The sequence below is a fragment of the Perca fluviatilis genome, chromosome 17 (assembly GCF_010015445.1).
Source record: "Perca fluviatilis chromosome 17, GENO_Pfluv_1.0, whole genome shotgun sequence".
NCBI classification, from domain to species: domain Eukaryota; kingdom Metazoa; phylum Chordata; class Actinopteri; order Perciformes; family Percidae; genus Perca; species Perca fluviatilis.
The window spans coordinates 8,090,195-8,106,917 of record NC_053128.1 but is presented as its reverse complement, the minus strand read 5'-3'; the positions used below and the strand labels follow the sequence as shown (position 1 = coordinate 8,106,917).

The 16,723-nt window shown below is 40.8% G+C and overlaps 1 protein-coding gene across 1 annotated transcript in view; it reads left to right on the top strand.

The window, feature by feature from the left end:
• The window catches only part of LOC120545930 (ephrin-A5b-like), a 103,764-nt gene extending 95,705 nt beyond the window's left edge, over positions 1 to 8,059 (top strand). The window contains exons 3-5 of the mRNA XM_039780614.1: positions 4,901 to 4,966; positions 5,091 to 5,171; positions 6,239 to 8,059. Of these exons, the coding sequence (XP_039636548.1) occupies positions 4,901 to 4,966; positions 5,091 to 5,171; positions 6,239 to 6,363 (272 nt within the window). The 3' untranslated portion in view covers positions 6,364 to 8,059. The remainder of the gene's footprint in view (positions 1 to 4,900; positions 4,967 to 5,090; positions 5,172 to 6,238) is intronic.
• The last annotated feature ends 8,664 nt before the right edge of the window (positions 8,060 to 16,723 follow it).

Genomic DNA, 16,723 nt, shown 5'->3' with positions numbered 1-16,723 from the left:
CTGACCTCGGTGGCAGACGAGAGAGAAAGAGGAGAGAGACAGTCGGGTAATTCGTCGTGTGGGGAGAGGAAGCGCGTGAGAAAGGGAGATGAGAGAAAGACAGGGTGACACGATGTCAAAGAAAGATTAAGAACGAGGGTGAGAAACAGAGAATGAGGGAAGATAGGATTCTGCAGTGTGCACGGCTGAAACTGTGACATTTTATTAACGGACAAGACAACATTGTGGAGGATGAAGGATCTTCCGCAGATCTATAGGAGACGTAAGAGGACTAAAACACAACAGAACATGTGCTACTGACACTCCACATTAAAAACCAGATCAAAGCACTAACAAGATACTGTAAGACGAGATAATGCATGATGACGAGACATGACAAGGGTTGGCTGACTGTTCAAAGATTTTTCGATACCGGTATCTGTACCAATACCGTGAATTCAATTGCCGTTCTTGAATGATACTTTTTTTCATACCAATTTCATCGAATCCATTTCATCAAAAAGACAAAATGACACCATTACACATTACAGTACAAATCGTTTTTATACATTTTTCACCTTCTCTAGGTGACACACACTGTAGTCAAGCCTCTCGAAATATAGTCTCGCTTTGCCAGACCTTCCTCCACAGCGCTGCGGAGGAGGTTCTGGCTAGTCCACACGGCATTCCCGGGATGGGACAAAAACGTGCTCTGGTATTATTGGTATTTCTTTAAACCAATCACAATTGTCGTGGGCTGCACTAAGCGCCGGACAGAGCCACGGTGCCGCAGTAAAATAGCAGCTTTAGTCGTGCAAGAGAAAACTCAGATCGGACAGATAGTCTAGCTAGCTGTCTGGATTTACCCTGCAGAGATCTGAGGAGCAGTTAACCATAGTCCTCAATTCTAACGCAAAGAAAGCAGAAGGTACCGGACCAATCCCTGAAGTGGAACGTCGTGGCTATAGACTACTCAAAATACAACAACACACACATGCGAGCCCTGTCTCTGTGCGTAATGTAGTGTTTTTCCTGCGTGCCTCCACAACTTGTAACGTTAGACAGCCAATCACCAGCATTATTAGATCTTGGGAACCAGCATGCTGCGTTCTTATTGGCTCAGTGACACTGATGAGATTTACTCCTTCAATTCAATTCAATTCAATTTTATTTATAGTATCAAATCATAACATAAGTTATCTCGAGACACTTTACAGATAGAGTAGGTCTAGACCACACTCTATAATTAGGTATCCTTAGGTATTGAAATTTGGTATTGAATGAGGAGTCATCTTTGGATATCCGATACTATGGTGGCAATTATTTCACTTTCCCTAAAAGTATCAAAGTTTGGTACCCAGCCCTATACAGTACATGACACCCCAGGGTGCATTATCCTGCTTGTACCATGGAGGCTTACCGAAGGGAAACAAGAGCGGTTCTGTTGTATTGAAAGTTCAGTGGTTTTATACTTTAAATTTGGCCTCTTTGCCGTCTAAAAAACAACTGCAGCTACGGTTACTGCTAATTTATGTAATGCAGGCTAGTTCTTCTAAATTTCTGTGGATGTCCACTGCTGATTGGCCAGCAGATTTGCCTGTTGCACCTAATAGAAAGTCTGGAATCTGCACTTTAGACAACCTACGATTTAGTTTTCGTCAATTGTAACTTTCATAGCAGGTAGGGCTGGGCAATATATCAACATTATATTGGCATTGACGTATGAGGCTAGATATCGTCTTACATTTTGGATAAAGTAATATCGTGATATGACACAAGTGTTGTCTTTTCCTGGTTTCAAAGGCTGGATTACAGTAAAGTGATGTCACTTTCTGAACTTACCAGACTGTTGGAGGTGTTTCATAATATGCCCTTATCCACTTAGTCATTGGTGATTAATTATCAAAACTCTCATTGTGTAAACATTTTGCAAAAGCACCAATAGTCAACCCTACAATATCGCTGCAATATCAACATAGATGTATTAGTTCAAAAATATCGTGATTTTATTCATTATTATTTTTTTCTTCATATCGCCCAGCTCTAATAGCAGGGTTTATACACGGCACTGACCTTTCACCATAGTTCCAGAGATAACTGCGTCTCAACGCGGTTTGGGTATACTCAGCTTGTGTTTGGACATTAGGAGCAAGAAGTTCTTCATAGAAATAATGACAACAGATTGTTTGTCGCGGCACCTGGTGACTGCGAATATCAATGTGTTGCCATCTCACATATGCAGTCAGTCTGTTTCAGCTGCGAGTTAATTGCAATGCAGTGGGAGACATATGTATGGTTGCTATGGCTACTTGCAGTTTAATATATCTTGCTCACTGATTTAGTGACTGTGGTAAAACATTTCCCTGGCTGTTATGGCTGCAGGCTAATAGAAATGGTCATCAAAAGAAAACATATCTATATCTGTATTAGTGCTGAAATGATTAACTGATCCAGAACATTATTATTGTTAACCATCTACTCATGTACCAAGCCCAAATTCCTTTTAAAATGTGAGAATGTGCTGCTTTTTCTCTCTTTTATATCATTTTAAATGACATTTGTTGGCCTATGGGCCATTGATCGGGATAAAATATGCAATTTGAAGACGTCACCTCCCACTTTGAGAACTTGTGATTGACATTTTTCACTACTTTGTGACATTTTATAGTCTAAACGAACAATCCTTTTATCGAGAAGTAATCAAGAGATTTTTTTGATACCTAAAATAATTAGTTCTTTGAAGCCCTAATCCCAATATTTTCACAAGCTTAATAAAACGTCCTGGATCAGAGCTTTCTTTTGCCCTCTAATGTGTCTTGATACATCCGTCCCTCAAGATGTTCGTGCGAGAGTGCAGAAGTAGACTTTTTTTTTATTTTTATAGCAGTCAAAGAGAAAAGCCAAGGAAACAGAAGGAGCTTGAGAGATGTAGAGAAAGACAAAGACAAAGACAGGCTTTGGGCCAGTGGAGTTCCGAGACAGAAAGGGAGACAGTGAGTGAGTTCCAGCCACCGTCGGGGTGTGAGGTAAGTTACTCGATACCCGCTGACACAGACAGAAGCGGCGTGATTGACACCCGTTCTCTCTGGTTTATTTCCTCCCTCTGCTGCTTCACTTCCAATATTCCTCTCATGGTGACGTTTTTAAAGATGGATTTTTATCTCCTCTCGCAGCCGCACGGCATCTGATAAAGTGCCTTTTTGAAATAAGAGCCAGAGTCATCTGCGACAGTGGAAACACTGACATGGTTTTACTTTTATCAGGAATTCACCGCACGGCTAGAATCCATCACGCCGAGCGTCTGGGTGGAAGGTCGGAGGACTGTCTGAGGACAAACTATATGGACATCATGTATACAGATGCAACCCCAACTTGTGGGACAATGGGCTTTGTCCCGATTTGATTCTTTCATGATACATGGGTGCCGATTTGATTTATATTGCGATTTTCATTCATTGCGATTCGATAGTATTGAGTGTTGAGATTTCCTTTTCCTTCTTTAACAGAAACAAAAGTTGAATAATACACTTCTAGAGACAATATACCATGAGACATTTTCTAAGAAGAATGCACATCACATGTCAGTCTGGCATTTATTTCACTTTATTCATTTCACTTTCAAGAAGTACATCACATGTATTTTCTGCATTTTCTGCTTTCGCTCTCTTTTGCTGGAAAGGGATATGATGTAGTCGCCATTGACAGTACCATACAACCAGAAAATAGTTAGGTGAAATATCGATTCTGGGGAAAAGAATCCATTTTTGAAATTGTTATCACAATACACACGTGATACGTTATTCCCCGAATAACGAGCACGTACATACTCAACACACGGTGACAGATATTCTAACACACTCCAGGTTGTGTGTGTGTGTGTGTGTGGTCAGATTAAGAGCAGTTTGAGAGACTCGGCTGGCAGCAGGAAATGAGTGAGGTCACAGTATCGAGTCCTGTGAGGAAAAGTCTAAAAAAAAATGAAAAAGAGAAAAATTAATAGTGGGATAATTAAGGTCAGACAAAACCTAAAAATGTTCTTGACAAAAGTGCAGACAGAAGTTGAAGTCACTCCGTCACAGCTGTAGACACCATCAGCGCTCTATTAGCGACTCGGTCCCCTGCACTACTTGAAAACGAATTAGTTTTGTTAGCTCTACAAAACAATCACAGCAACCCCTACGAAAGGAAGGTTTTAATCTTCGCCTTTCACAACCAGTAACACAGAGGAAATGAGATTTTGTAGGTGAGCATAACAGCATGCCACTCATCTGCAGAAATGACTGCCAGTGGCCAAATTAGACTTGGAAATATGAGGGTGACATTGAGTTGTTTCATATGATAAAATATGGAGCAGCAGACTTTCATATCAGGATGAGAGGGGCGATAAATCTCTTCAGACTGTATTTAAAGCAGAGATAAGTGCGGAATGCCTCTGATGGAGAAACAATGGACCTTGTCAGATTGGTCATTTCTACTAGTTAGCTGATGGTTATGAATGAAGGTAGTTTTTTTCCAGAGTGAAGAGGTCTCAGGTGAAGTTTGAAGCGAATGAGAATGGAGAATACCGAGTGGGTTTGCAGCAGGGCTGCATGATCGCAATATCAACTGCGGCAATAAACACATGGCGAAGCTTGCAACACTTTTGATTTGTGTCCCTACTTTGATTCAAAGGCTTGTACATTAAAGCTATTCCCCTTTATGTTGTACGTTCAGTGCAATATGGAAGTGAAGGCATTTTCGTCAAATTAAAAACCAAACTATGAATCATCATGATCTCATTATTGAGCAAAATACGACAACTGCCCTTTTAAACCATAACCACACAACCCTAGATTAGATCAAGGAAGGTATTTTGAAATGAAAGTGCTGGGTACTGTGTCTGAAGTGTTTTGTTCTCAACTCCTGCCTGATGTCTCCACAGCCTCCATCACTGACGAGAAGGGAAGAAGAAGCTGCCTTCGACTCAAAGTCTTCGTCAGGCCTCAGAGTGAGTCACTGATTGTTGTGTCTACAATGCCCAGTTTGCCATTCTGTTGTGATCAGGCTGTGGACTCGTGACGTTTTGACTGCTCTAATCTTCGCATATCCTCTCTCCTCTTTGTTTTTCAAAGACAATTGTGTGAAAAACTCTGGGACCGTGCAGGAAGGGGTCGATTTCGAGGACAACAATCACAATTCTCTAGAACCCAGAGGTTGGTAGGAATATGCAGTACATAATATTTATTGTGTGTTACGTCTGCTGATGATAATCTTTTCTTTTTATTTCCTTGAGAATTTTCATTCATTTTGTACGTCATGATTTCATTGAATTGACGTGACATTTAGTATAGAGCACACACTGTATACTCTTAGAATAATCACGTAGTCATGAACTTTGAACTGTATTAGAACAGTCATTTCTAAACGCAGACAATAACTCAGCTAAATACTCTTAAGAATTTCTGGGACAAATGTATAATCTGCCGATGCATGGCAGGCTGTTAATAAAAAAAAAGTGTTTCAAGCCTTTTTGCTAAGCTAAAGTCGACCTTACACCAAACAATTCCACTGTCGCAGACACATTTTTCAGTATCAGAATGAAATCATGAGTCCTGGAGTTGGCGCACGCTCCCGTCGTCTCAGTAGTTTGGTGCAAGGTGGTCATAAAAATCGTAATAAGAAGTCAGAGTCACTCTTTTTCCCATCTTGAAGTTCCGACAAAATCAAATATGTTTGATATTATTGTTAAGTCTTGCTAGTGAAAAGTCAAATCAAGGGAACGTTGTCAACAACCAATGGGTGCGCTTCCTCCTGCACCAAACAGGAAGCAGCAAACAGGCTAGAGCCAGTGTTGTTTATGTTTGCTATGGCGCCGTGCTAAGCTAAAAGCTAAAGACGGAAAGTTTTAGATTTTCAACCCTTTTGAAGCGCGTCATCCCACAAAGTTTTACAGGCGGGTAAACACGGACCTCCGGGTACTGCCGCCATTCATCTGCATGGACGGCAGAACAGAAAATCTGCAAACTTTCTCTTAAAGTTACCAGCTAACGCATGCAGTAGCTAGCTAGCTTGGTTACGTATTTCAAAACACAATCTTGTTGTAGCCTTGCAAATTGTCACCCTGCAAGATTCCCAGTCTTTACATATTATGACAGATAGTCTTTAGATGTGATATGGGATCAGACTTTAGTCTTTTTAAAGTTTTTTTTTTTTGAGTTTTCTAGTGTATGGTAAGCATAAGCTAACCATCAATGATCATTTTTCATCTCTTTCCCTTCAGACGGCATCGGTCACGAGTCGCCAGAGCCGGCGAGAAGGGATGTGAACTCTGTCGGTCGGCGCCAGACTTCCGTCCTGCTGCTCAGCTTCGCCCTCATAGTCCTTGCTGCCATCTTGTCTTTATAGCGCCCAGCCTGAGGAATCCCCCAGGAATGGATTGTCCTGATTGGACCACAGGCCGCCCTACCCTGCAACCCCTCCCCTCAAGGAGCACTTTTAAAAAAAAATAAAAAGAAGAAGAAGAAGAAAAACACTGACATCTCTCTATGTGAAACGAGAGAGGAAGGGACTTCGACGCTGAAGCCTTTTGTTGTTTTTTGGACTTGCCAACATTGAGTGGTTCTTGACTTTCTGGTGGGTGCTGATGGACAAGGCGCCCCGAGGTGGAAGAGGCCTAGGTCTTACTTTTCCGCCTCGCTGCCGTCCACAGTATGCAGATTTTCTTTGTGTTAAAGACAAGCACACATACATGCTTACAGGCATAGACACACACACACACACACACACACACACACACACACACACACACACAGAACACAAACGACACAATCAGTACACTCTTTGGCTTGAATGGTAAAGAAGCACAGCAGGATCCCGCAAACGTTTACAGACATTTAACATTTTATTAGTGTTCAGGAAAAAACGTCACCTAACCCCTTGACATACAACATGATTAAATCTCACATCAAAGTGGAAGAGGTTTCGAAGAAGATCCGGGAGCGAAGCATCGCGCACAGGCCAACGGAAAGGAAAAGGAGAAGGATGTTGTTGCTAGGAGACTGGTGCCAAATGTGTGTGTGGCGGGGAGGGGGGGGTACGTGGTGGGCCTTTGATGACTTAACCTTCCTCTCAGGTTAAAAAGGAGTCGGATGTCAGACTGCAGAGGACCCATGTTGAGAGTGAAAAAAAGAAAATTTAAAGAATCGCTCATCTTTTAGTGTTGGGATAGAGCCGGTTTAACGATCGGTTAATGTGTTTTTTTTTTTTTTTTTAATAATCACCTAATTCAATTGTAGCAGCCATCACGGGTGTACAGTAAAATATTCGAACGGAGCGTAGAAGTGCGTACGGTATTTTGCCAGGCAAAATGTATTTTCCTATTTATTGTGAAGTCCTCGTGCTCTCTTTCTGTTCTGGTTTTAGTCTGCAAAGTACAAACAGTAGAAAAGGCAATAAAAACAACTCCACTTACCCATTAAGTTACTTCACATATTACACCGTTTTTTGATACAATCATACAAAAAACACTGAGTACAGTTTATGTATCTGTTTGCTGATGATGGTCTTTTAAATGTTTTTAACAAAGTCCAGGAAGAAGAAGAAAAAAAAAAAAAAAAGTCTGATGTGCTATCAGGGTGTAGAAATCGTAGAATGTTTGTGTTTGGATTTTGTCATTAAAAATGTCACAAATGTAGTTTTACTATTACACTATTGCTTTTGTGGATCACTGTCATAACACGACTATTGTATATAGAGACAAATTTCCTACAAAGTTCAGGGATGTGTCCATGCCTAACATGAGGTAAAAAAAGGGTTAATCTCCCTTCAGATAAAGCAGCACAAGTTTTGTGTGGCGATAGATGTTTCAGTGAGACAGTGACGGAGGTGCAGAGCAGGTGGTGGTAGTGTGTGTGAGGGCGGAGGGGGTGGGTGTGCGATTCAGTTGCCCTCTTTGATGTCGTGTAAAGTGGCGTGTGTACAGAACATACACCGGGGGGCACCCTCCTACCGGTTATTTCTGGAATGAAAAAAAACCGACCACCCGCAGAGATGGAATAAACAGAGCGAGGTGTCCTGTTCTCTCAGGGCAAACTGAAACTTTCAGAGCAACATGTGAAGCGTTGTAGAGCCTCTGCTGAGATCAATGGTCATGATTTCCAAGCACAGACGCGCGGTAAACATATATTTTCCACTAGGCTTGTTCAGATTGGCGATCCGCTCGACCATCGACCATTTAAAGGGACTTGATGGGTATTGTTTTTTTTTGGTATTGAGGCACTTAATTAGCGCTAGGCGGAAAAATAAATCAAATATAATTATGAATATTAAATCAATATTATTGACCAAATACATCAATGTCGATACTGCGGCGATATTGTAGGGTTGACTATTGGTGCTTTCACAAAATATTTACACAATGAGAGTTTTGATTAAATAATCACCAATAATGTGGATACAATGACTTAAGTAGGTAAAGGCGAATATTTATATATATATATATATATATATATATATATATATATATATATATATATATATATATATAACAGCTAGTAAGTCTGATAAGTTCAGAAAATGGCGTCACTTTGCTGTAATGCAGCCTTTAAAACCAGGAAAAGACAACACTTGTGTCATATCACGATATCCAAAATTTACGACATCTAGTCTCACATATCGATATAATCGATATATTATCGACATAATATTGATATATTGCCTAGCCCTAAACTAAATTGTTCAAATATGAATCTAAAATCCATCTTGTGTGATCATTATGGTCACTTTTAGTCCCTGTGCTCCTTAATTTAAAGCAACGTGCTTGTGATCCTTTTTCCAATCCCGACAAGTGCGCTGTGCAATCTGCCAATAACCCTGCATCTCCATTCTCCATATGCAGTATATGCCTCTTCACCACAGCTTTCCTCTGCTGTTTTTCCAGACGGGAAAGCATCAAATCCACTCGTGAATGTATAAAAATGCCTGTAATTATCAACGGTTGACTTCAAATTAATTTTGAATTATGCATTTCATTCGTTACGGACTCTGTCCGATGCAGCAGAGCTACTTTTTTCCTGTTTTCTAATTCGAGAGGGAGAAGTGATCATACGTGATCACATGCAATGTGTTTTAATGAAGCTGAATTCACAATATAGTAGCTCTCATTCACACATTGGTCTGTGTCTGTTGTCAGACGTCAGAAGTAGCGTGGAATTTGATCACGGCTCATAAATGCCACTAGGGCTGGGTATCAAATTCAAGACTTTTTAGGCACCGACAGAATTGCATCTAAAGTATTGAGTATCGAAAACTGCCTCGTCATTCAATACCTAATTTCAAAATATAATAATAAGTAAATCTCATCAGCGCCAGAGAGCCAATAAGCATGCAGCATGATTCTACAAAGAAGCTGGAAAATTTGTGCTTTATAAAACTGATATGGAAAAAAGAATAGTTTATGAACCGGTATGGAAGTAGTAGCGGTATGGGAAATTTTTTAACAATACCCAGCCCTAAAGTCTACCTTAACCAGCAGTCATTACCAAGTTATTATTTTACTTTTCACTCCATTGTCTGACTAATTTCTGATTAATGACAGCATCCAGCCTCCGATAATGGCAACATGCATATGAAAATACAGAGGGCCCCTTTTTTCTCAGCTATTTTAGTTTAGTTATTAGTTATTCACAGCAGCAGTGAAAGCCTTCACAGAAATCACAGGCTGCATGTTTTACTGCTGAAAAAAACCCGTAGTACCTTCCTTGATAGAGCATGAGAGCCACTCTTAGGGAAAATTTCAAAAATAATCTCAGACTGACATTAAAGTTGTCATTTTGAGATAGAAGTCATAATGAGAATAAATTGATCATTTTCAAAATTCATATCAAATTTCAAAGTCATATCAGTAGAATACAATTACATTTTGCGTAATAAAGTGATGATAAAAGGAAGATAAAGTTCTAAATTATCATTTTACCAGATAATAATGATATCAATATAGAGGTTGTGGTATGCTGCCCCCACCCCCACCCCCACCCAAAACCAGGATCCTACAAATCCCATAATGCAGTTCTTTTGTTAGACCATCCCTGCCTTTCCATGCCTTTCATGCTCCACACCACCAGTCTTCAAGGACAACCCTAATGACATCATCAGGGTTATTATTTTTATTTTTTATCCAAGGTTACCTTTCAGAGCCACAGAAGACATTACGCAACTTTTTGGAGTAAACCGAAGTTGATGTGTTAAATCCGTCCAATGCCCCTTTAAAATTGATCCTTTATAATGATCCTTTATCCTCCGTATAGAAATAGTTCCATCAAATTCTGTATTGCTGTTTATTTATTTCTAATTAGTAGCATTGCTAGCTTCACCACTCAATACTTTTATATTGTGTACTACATTCATTCATTCCTTGAATGACTACATTTGAATTCCATAATCTCAGATTTGTTCATTTGCTCTTTTCTCTGTGTCTCAGACGAAAGCCTAAAGAACGTTCACATATCTTAGTACGACATCGAAATTAAAAACATGTAATTAAATCTGAGGCAGGGAGAAAAGAACTGAATATAGCACAACACATTTTGTCCCACAGATTTCAAATTTGAAGGAATTAATGAAGTATTTTGAACGTGCGAATGATTCAGCACAGGAGTCATTTTTCCATTCGAGGGGCCACACATGAACACTTTATTAAAAATGGTTTCCTCCTCACACCTACCAGCCTCCATATGTTTTAGTTCACCATTAAGAGTCCAGTGTCACTGTAATCATTGCCTCTATAGCCACGCCACGATGAGAAAGAAAAAAAACAATCAGTTAGTTTTGTGGATACTGTGTATCCAACAATTAGTCCGTAGATACGTTCGCTTTTTTCACACCTGTTTTGAAGGGCACATTAATGTTCTTAGCAAGAAAAAAAAAAGTTCAATGTTTGATATAAAAAAAAATAATTGCTTTGTTTCATTTTGTATGTCTTTTATATGAAACAGGAAAAAATATATATAACAGGATCAACACCGCGCACCCTCTTGTATGTAAATGTTTTTGTGCAAACCACGCAGTGTGCTCGGGTTACAATCATGGATCAAAGGGTCTGAAGAAAGAACACATGCATCTCCAAAAGCTTGAATATCATTTTACCTTCTCCCCCACCCCAAAAAAAAGAAAATTGTTTATTGTGTTGTTGCATCAAAAGTGTCTTTAAGGGGCAGGGTTGTCTCTTTGTGAATGCTTGTGGTCTTTCGCTGATCTTTCCCTCCAGCTGTGTCCGAGCCAACCTGCGGTTAAGATCACCGTGGCGACGCAGGATGCGGGAGACGGCGATTGGCTTTTATTGGTGTAGAAAGCTCAATGTGTGTTTGTTTGTGGCAGCGGGAGGAAGTCTGTTTTCCACCTCGAATTGTGATGTTTCATGTTCTGTTGAGCAAACTGTGCTACAAGGAGGGCGAGTTGTATTGTATGTCCTGAGGACTTCTTCTTCACCTGATTTTGGTACCACGTAGCCTGAAGCTAACACCGCTGTGTCCCTGTTTTGCTGCGACTGTTTTTCCATCCTCTGTATCTCAAAAGAAAGGATGTTTGCTTTTGTCGGTGCATCTAGCATTGGGAAGGGTTTTTGTTCAAAGCATTCTCATGAACTATGATGCAAACCAATTCCTGTGAAAACCCTACGAAATTAGGAGACCGCCGGTTGGTCACGTGACGCCGGCTACAGAGCCCCGTGAGCTGTCGGCCGTCTCAGCGGCCATTGTTAGTTTGCGTTCTGAAAAAGGTGACTGCGAGCCGGCAAAAGTTTAGCCGACAAAAAGTGAGCGTCATGCAGCGACGACAGTTAAGTCAAGGCAGCAAAACGACCAGTTACATTTTAGGTCAAGGATCGTGGTTTGGAATACAACGCTTCAAGAGAACGAACACGCGTTTCCTGGGTGAAACGCTTGTGTTTCCCCCAGTAATGAACACGGGTTAACGTGGAATGCTTACCCATTACAGTGCTTAACTTTTCGTAGCCATATTTACAACATGGTTCATGAGAACAGCTTGAAGCTAACACCACTGTGTCCCTTTTTCGCAGCGACTGTTTTCCATCCTCTGTATCTTAAAAAATAAATAAAAGGATGTGTGCTTTTGTCAGCGCATCTAGCATCAGGAAGCTTTTGGTTCCTTTAGCCACAGTTGTGTTTCCCCAACTAGACATGAATGTGCCACAAAACTGCACATTTTCTTTGAACATTGTAGTTAAGTGTGCCTTGTGCCTATCTGACCCCCATCCTCTCCTGTACTCATCTAAAACTATTCTAATGTCTGTTTCTTGCTCAAATCCCTCACTAGAGTTTTCTACAAAAAAAAAAAAAAGGCAATTTCTTTGTAAATACCACGTGTCGGAGCAGCTATGACTAACTACAACAAAACGAGAAAAAAAAAAGATTTAATAAATATTTCTTTGTCGTTGTAATGATCGCCCTCTGGTTTGTTCTTTATTAATCACTATGCAAATGAGTGACGGGTTGTGAAATGGGATGAACACCATAGGCGGGAAGGTTTTTTTTGTCGCTGGATTTTTGTCACTCGATGCATAATCACGCAGTGGAAGTGGGTGAACAGCTGTTTCTCTATGATCTGGAGGTAATTCACTGACTGTAAAAAAAAAAAAATAATGAAAAAAACAGAAACAGCTTCCATTAATCTTGCGGGAATGTGCAGAGCTTCAGGGCGCCCCTGCCAAGAAAACTCTGTCTCACACACTCTTCGCTCTGCCTCTCCCGCTGTCTGCTTCAATTCCTCACTTTCTGTCTTTCTCTTCCTCCCTCCGTCCATTGGGAGAATAAAAAAAAAAGGCCACAAAAATAAGTAGGTGTTTTTTTTGCTTGTAATAAGTACAGATTCACTTGGCAGGATTTTCTTGAAATAAGATATGCTCTTCAAACAAGATGATATATCTTTAACAAATAACACAGCAGCTTGAAAACCTCATCGGATGTCAAAAGAAGCTCGTTTCAACTGAGACTCACTTAATATATTTAAGATGCATCGTCTGAAAACAAGTCCCTACATCTCACTGAGCTATAACTTGTCAAGTGATCGTGTCTTATCCTAAGTGGTATTAGATATGTTGACTAGAAATGAGATGAATATATGTCACACGGTTGTGTGAGGTCCTTTGTTACCAGCAAAACAAGGCGTTTCACTCTGTGAGAAAAACTTAAGTTCCACAGGATGGTTTCTTCCATAAATTTATTTAAAATCTGCACAGCAATAAAAAAAACAAAAGACAAAAAAAACAAAAACACAACTCTCCTCCGGCAGGTCACATCAGGGATTCTCTTTCTTTCGTCCTCCTTTTGCACCTGATTCGCATCCACCTTCAACAAGCACATCATTAGATCCTGTGGCCAATCATGAGCTGAGGGGGGGTGGTCCAGGCAATAATAATCATAATCCTAATTCAGGGCAGCATGGTGGCCCAATGGTTAACACTGTGACCTCACAGCAAGAAGGTTCTAGGTTCAAATCCAGGTCGTTCCAGCCTTTTCTGTGTGGATGTTTGCGTGGGTTTCCTCCGGGTGCTCCGGTTTCCCCCACCATCAAAAACATTTACTAGGTTCTCAAGTCAGTGGCCTTGATCAAGGCACTGGCTCAGCTCAGATCTGGAGTTGGTCCCCGGGCGCTGTAAATGGCTGCCCACTGCTCCCTTGAGGGATGGGTTAAATGCAGAGAATGAATTTCACTACATGTATGTGTATGTGACAATAAAGTACCTTTACCTTACCTAATTCCAAGTCCAACAAACAATTAGAAAAACACAGCAAATCCACAAAGCTATGCAAATAATAACTGTTAAAACATGCAACACATCTACCAATAAAACCAAATGAAAAACACACACTGCCAAAACTCAAACTGGGCAATTAACCAAAAAAATTCTACTTTGGGAACAAAATGAAAAGCTGCCTAAAGTCACATTCTGACATATACTTCGTAAGATGTTGCTTTTTTTGGAGCGGTGACTTTGCCACCTGTCACCAACCTGCTGCAAGAACTTTAAGACATCCCATCATAACAGTCAGACTGTGTTGTCACAAAACACAATGGGGAGAATTCCAGGAAAATGTCAAGAACACCCTGTGCTTTGGTCCTGTGTGCCAAACCTGTTTTATCAGCTGTAATAAAAGTGCAGCTAAGGGTGTCTGAGTCAAAGTGTGCTGCTGCTGAGAATGCACCTTGGACGGTTGGGAGCTACGAACTCTCAGCAGGGTGAAAGAAATCCTTTCAGGTCGTGACACACTAATGGTGCGTTCTTTTTGTCCACCGAAGTCGTTTTACGAGTTGTTTTCCGGAGTTACGACCCGGAAGTTGGAAAAAGAACGCCACCGAGGTCGTATTTACGACTCGTCAAGTCGTCTGAACTCAGAGGACCCCGAGCTCACTTTCAAAGATGGCTACGTCGTGCATCACACGTAGTAAACATTGTGGTTATCTACAATTTTAAGCACTTTTGTCTTTGTTGTAACCAAATGAAGAAGTCGTACACATAGCGCTGTATACTGCTACCTATAGGCATGTCGCTACAGTCTTATTAGGAGTTAAATACCGCAATTTGTTATTTTGTAGCTTGTGTAACGCTGATAAATTGGCTAGAGACGCTCGGTTGCTATATGACAACAATGGCTTTAAGCAGAGTCTTGAGCAGAAAGCAGAGCAGTAGCCTAACGTTAACGTTAATCAAAACGTAATTTTCATGTATCCAACTGTGAAATATATGTGTGTAATATGTCAATAACTGGGTGAATAGAATCCTAAATGTTACTAAAAATGTTACAAAAATCCATCTTTTCTCCGACTCGTAGTATTGTGTGACAAAAAGAACGCAACAACCCGCGGTTATTCGTTTTTCGACACGGATGTGACGTCACGCTCGAGCTACTAGTCGCGATTACAAGACAAAAAGAACGCACCATAACCCGATAATCGGCCATTGGACAGTCTGGCAAGGTCTGTGACTCGAGTCTGTTCGGTGTGTTCCGTGCCGTCGTCCGTCGGAGGGGCCGTCGGCCTTGAGTTTGGTCGATGTGACATGTTGAATCGGAAGGCGGGCACTGCCGGCAGACGGACTCAAATGACCCATCTGATTGGTAGAGTGCTAACCCGGAGACGTGGAGCGGGACGAGCATGACTAGAGTCTCTCAAAATCGGACGTAAATCTTTTAAACTGACCTTTGTTGATCTGAAATGAAGACAGATTCAGCAACTGCACGGCCTATTTCTCGCTTAAAAGTTTTCAGAAACACGTTTCGGCTAACTATTTTAGTACAATATGGAGATCGTATTCTGAACAAGCCGCCAACGTGACGCGTTCGTCCAATCAGCTGCTGGTTTTCATTTTGGGGCGACAATACCGATGAGCGCCGCCTGCTGTTATGGAGATGTATTAAGTCTCGTTGCTTTGGTGTGTTCCGAGGCACTTTTTGGACCAACCCCGGGAAACTGATCAGTCCAACTGCCTTTTCTGCCGAGGGTCAGCCGTCTGGTTGGTGTGTCAGGGGCTTTACGCTCACAACTACTCAACACAAAATGATACAATAATGGTCAAAATGGATGCAACAGTGGCTCACATTTCCTGTTTGTTTATTTTTTTCCTTGATGGGGGCCAGGCTCCAAAACACTGGGTCCTGCATTTCCCACAATACATCTGGAAATCATCTTTGTGTCAAACTCAAACTGTTTTAGGGCTTTATGTTGACAAAACTGTAAGTGAGGTGACTTTAAGACATGCAGTAATAGAGTCAAAGATATTTGACTTTTTTTTTTAAGTAAAAGCATGTCAATAAACTCTATCTGACCCTTGATGTGATTATCATGTTCCAGTGTGGCCTTTAAGCCTGCACTAAACCCTTCCCCACCGGAATTTGTTTTTATTCTTTTAAACTTTAAGCTCTATATTATCATCATTAAACTTTATTTGTAGAGCACTTTAGAACAACCACAGTGGACCAAAGTGCTATACAGAAGAATAAATGAAAAACATAAAATACCCAGCTCACACGAAAGTACTAAAAACATGAGGAAAAAAATAACAACCATACAATAAAAACTATCACAAATAAAATCAAGTAAATGTCAACGTCGTACAAGGTGTCAAAGTTTTTGGCACTGTCAGGAGCACTTGATCAGCTGACCTGAGAGAACTGGTGGGTGTATAAGGGTGCATCAGCTCAGAGGCTACATTTACATTGCTACGTTTTGGTCTAAAAACGTATATCTTTTGCTACGTTTACACCTCGCATTCCCCCTGCTCTGGCGTTTCAGAGCTTTTAAACCGGAGATGTTTGAAATCACTTCTGAGCCCGTTTCGGTTTGGAATCTGCGGAGTTGCGTTGCAGTCTCAACGGCCGCAAACGGAGACCTTTGGCAAAACCGACACTTACGCCAAATGTTTCGCTGCTTGATTGGGTCATGACGTCTCGGTCTCTGAGACTAAGCTACTAACATTTCCACGTCAACTACCAGCAACAGGCAAAATATGCATGCTGCCTCCTGTTAATGCCCATTATACAAGAATGTTGATGAGATCTATACGGTTTGGGCGTGTTAGTTTAAACAGAGATTAGGTCTTCTACTGGAGCTAAAAACACACTCCACTGCAAAGTAACCTAAACGTAGCAATGTCACTGTAGCCAGAGATGTAGGGTGATGCCAGTAGTGGAATGTAACTAAGTAAATATACTCAAGTACCATACTTAAGTACTTGAGTCACTTTCTAATTCTA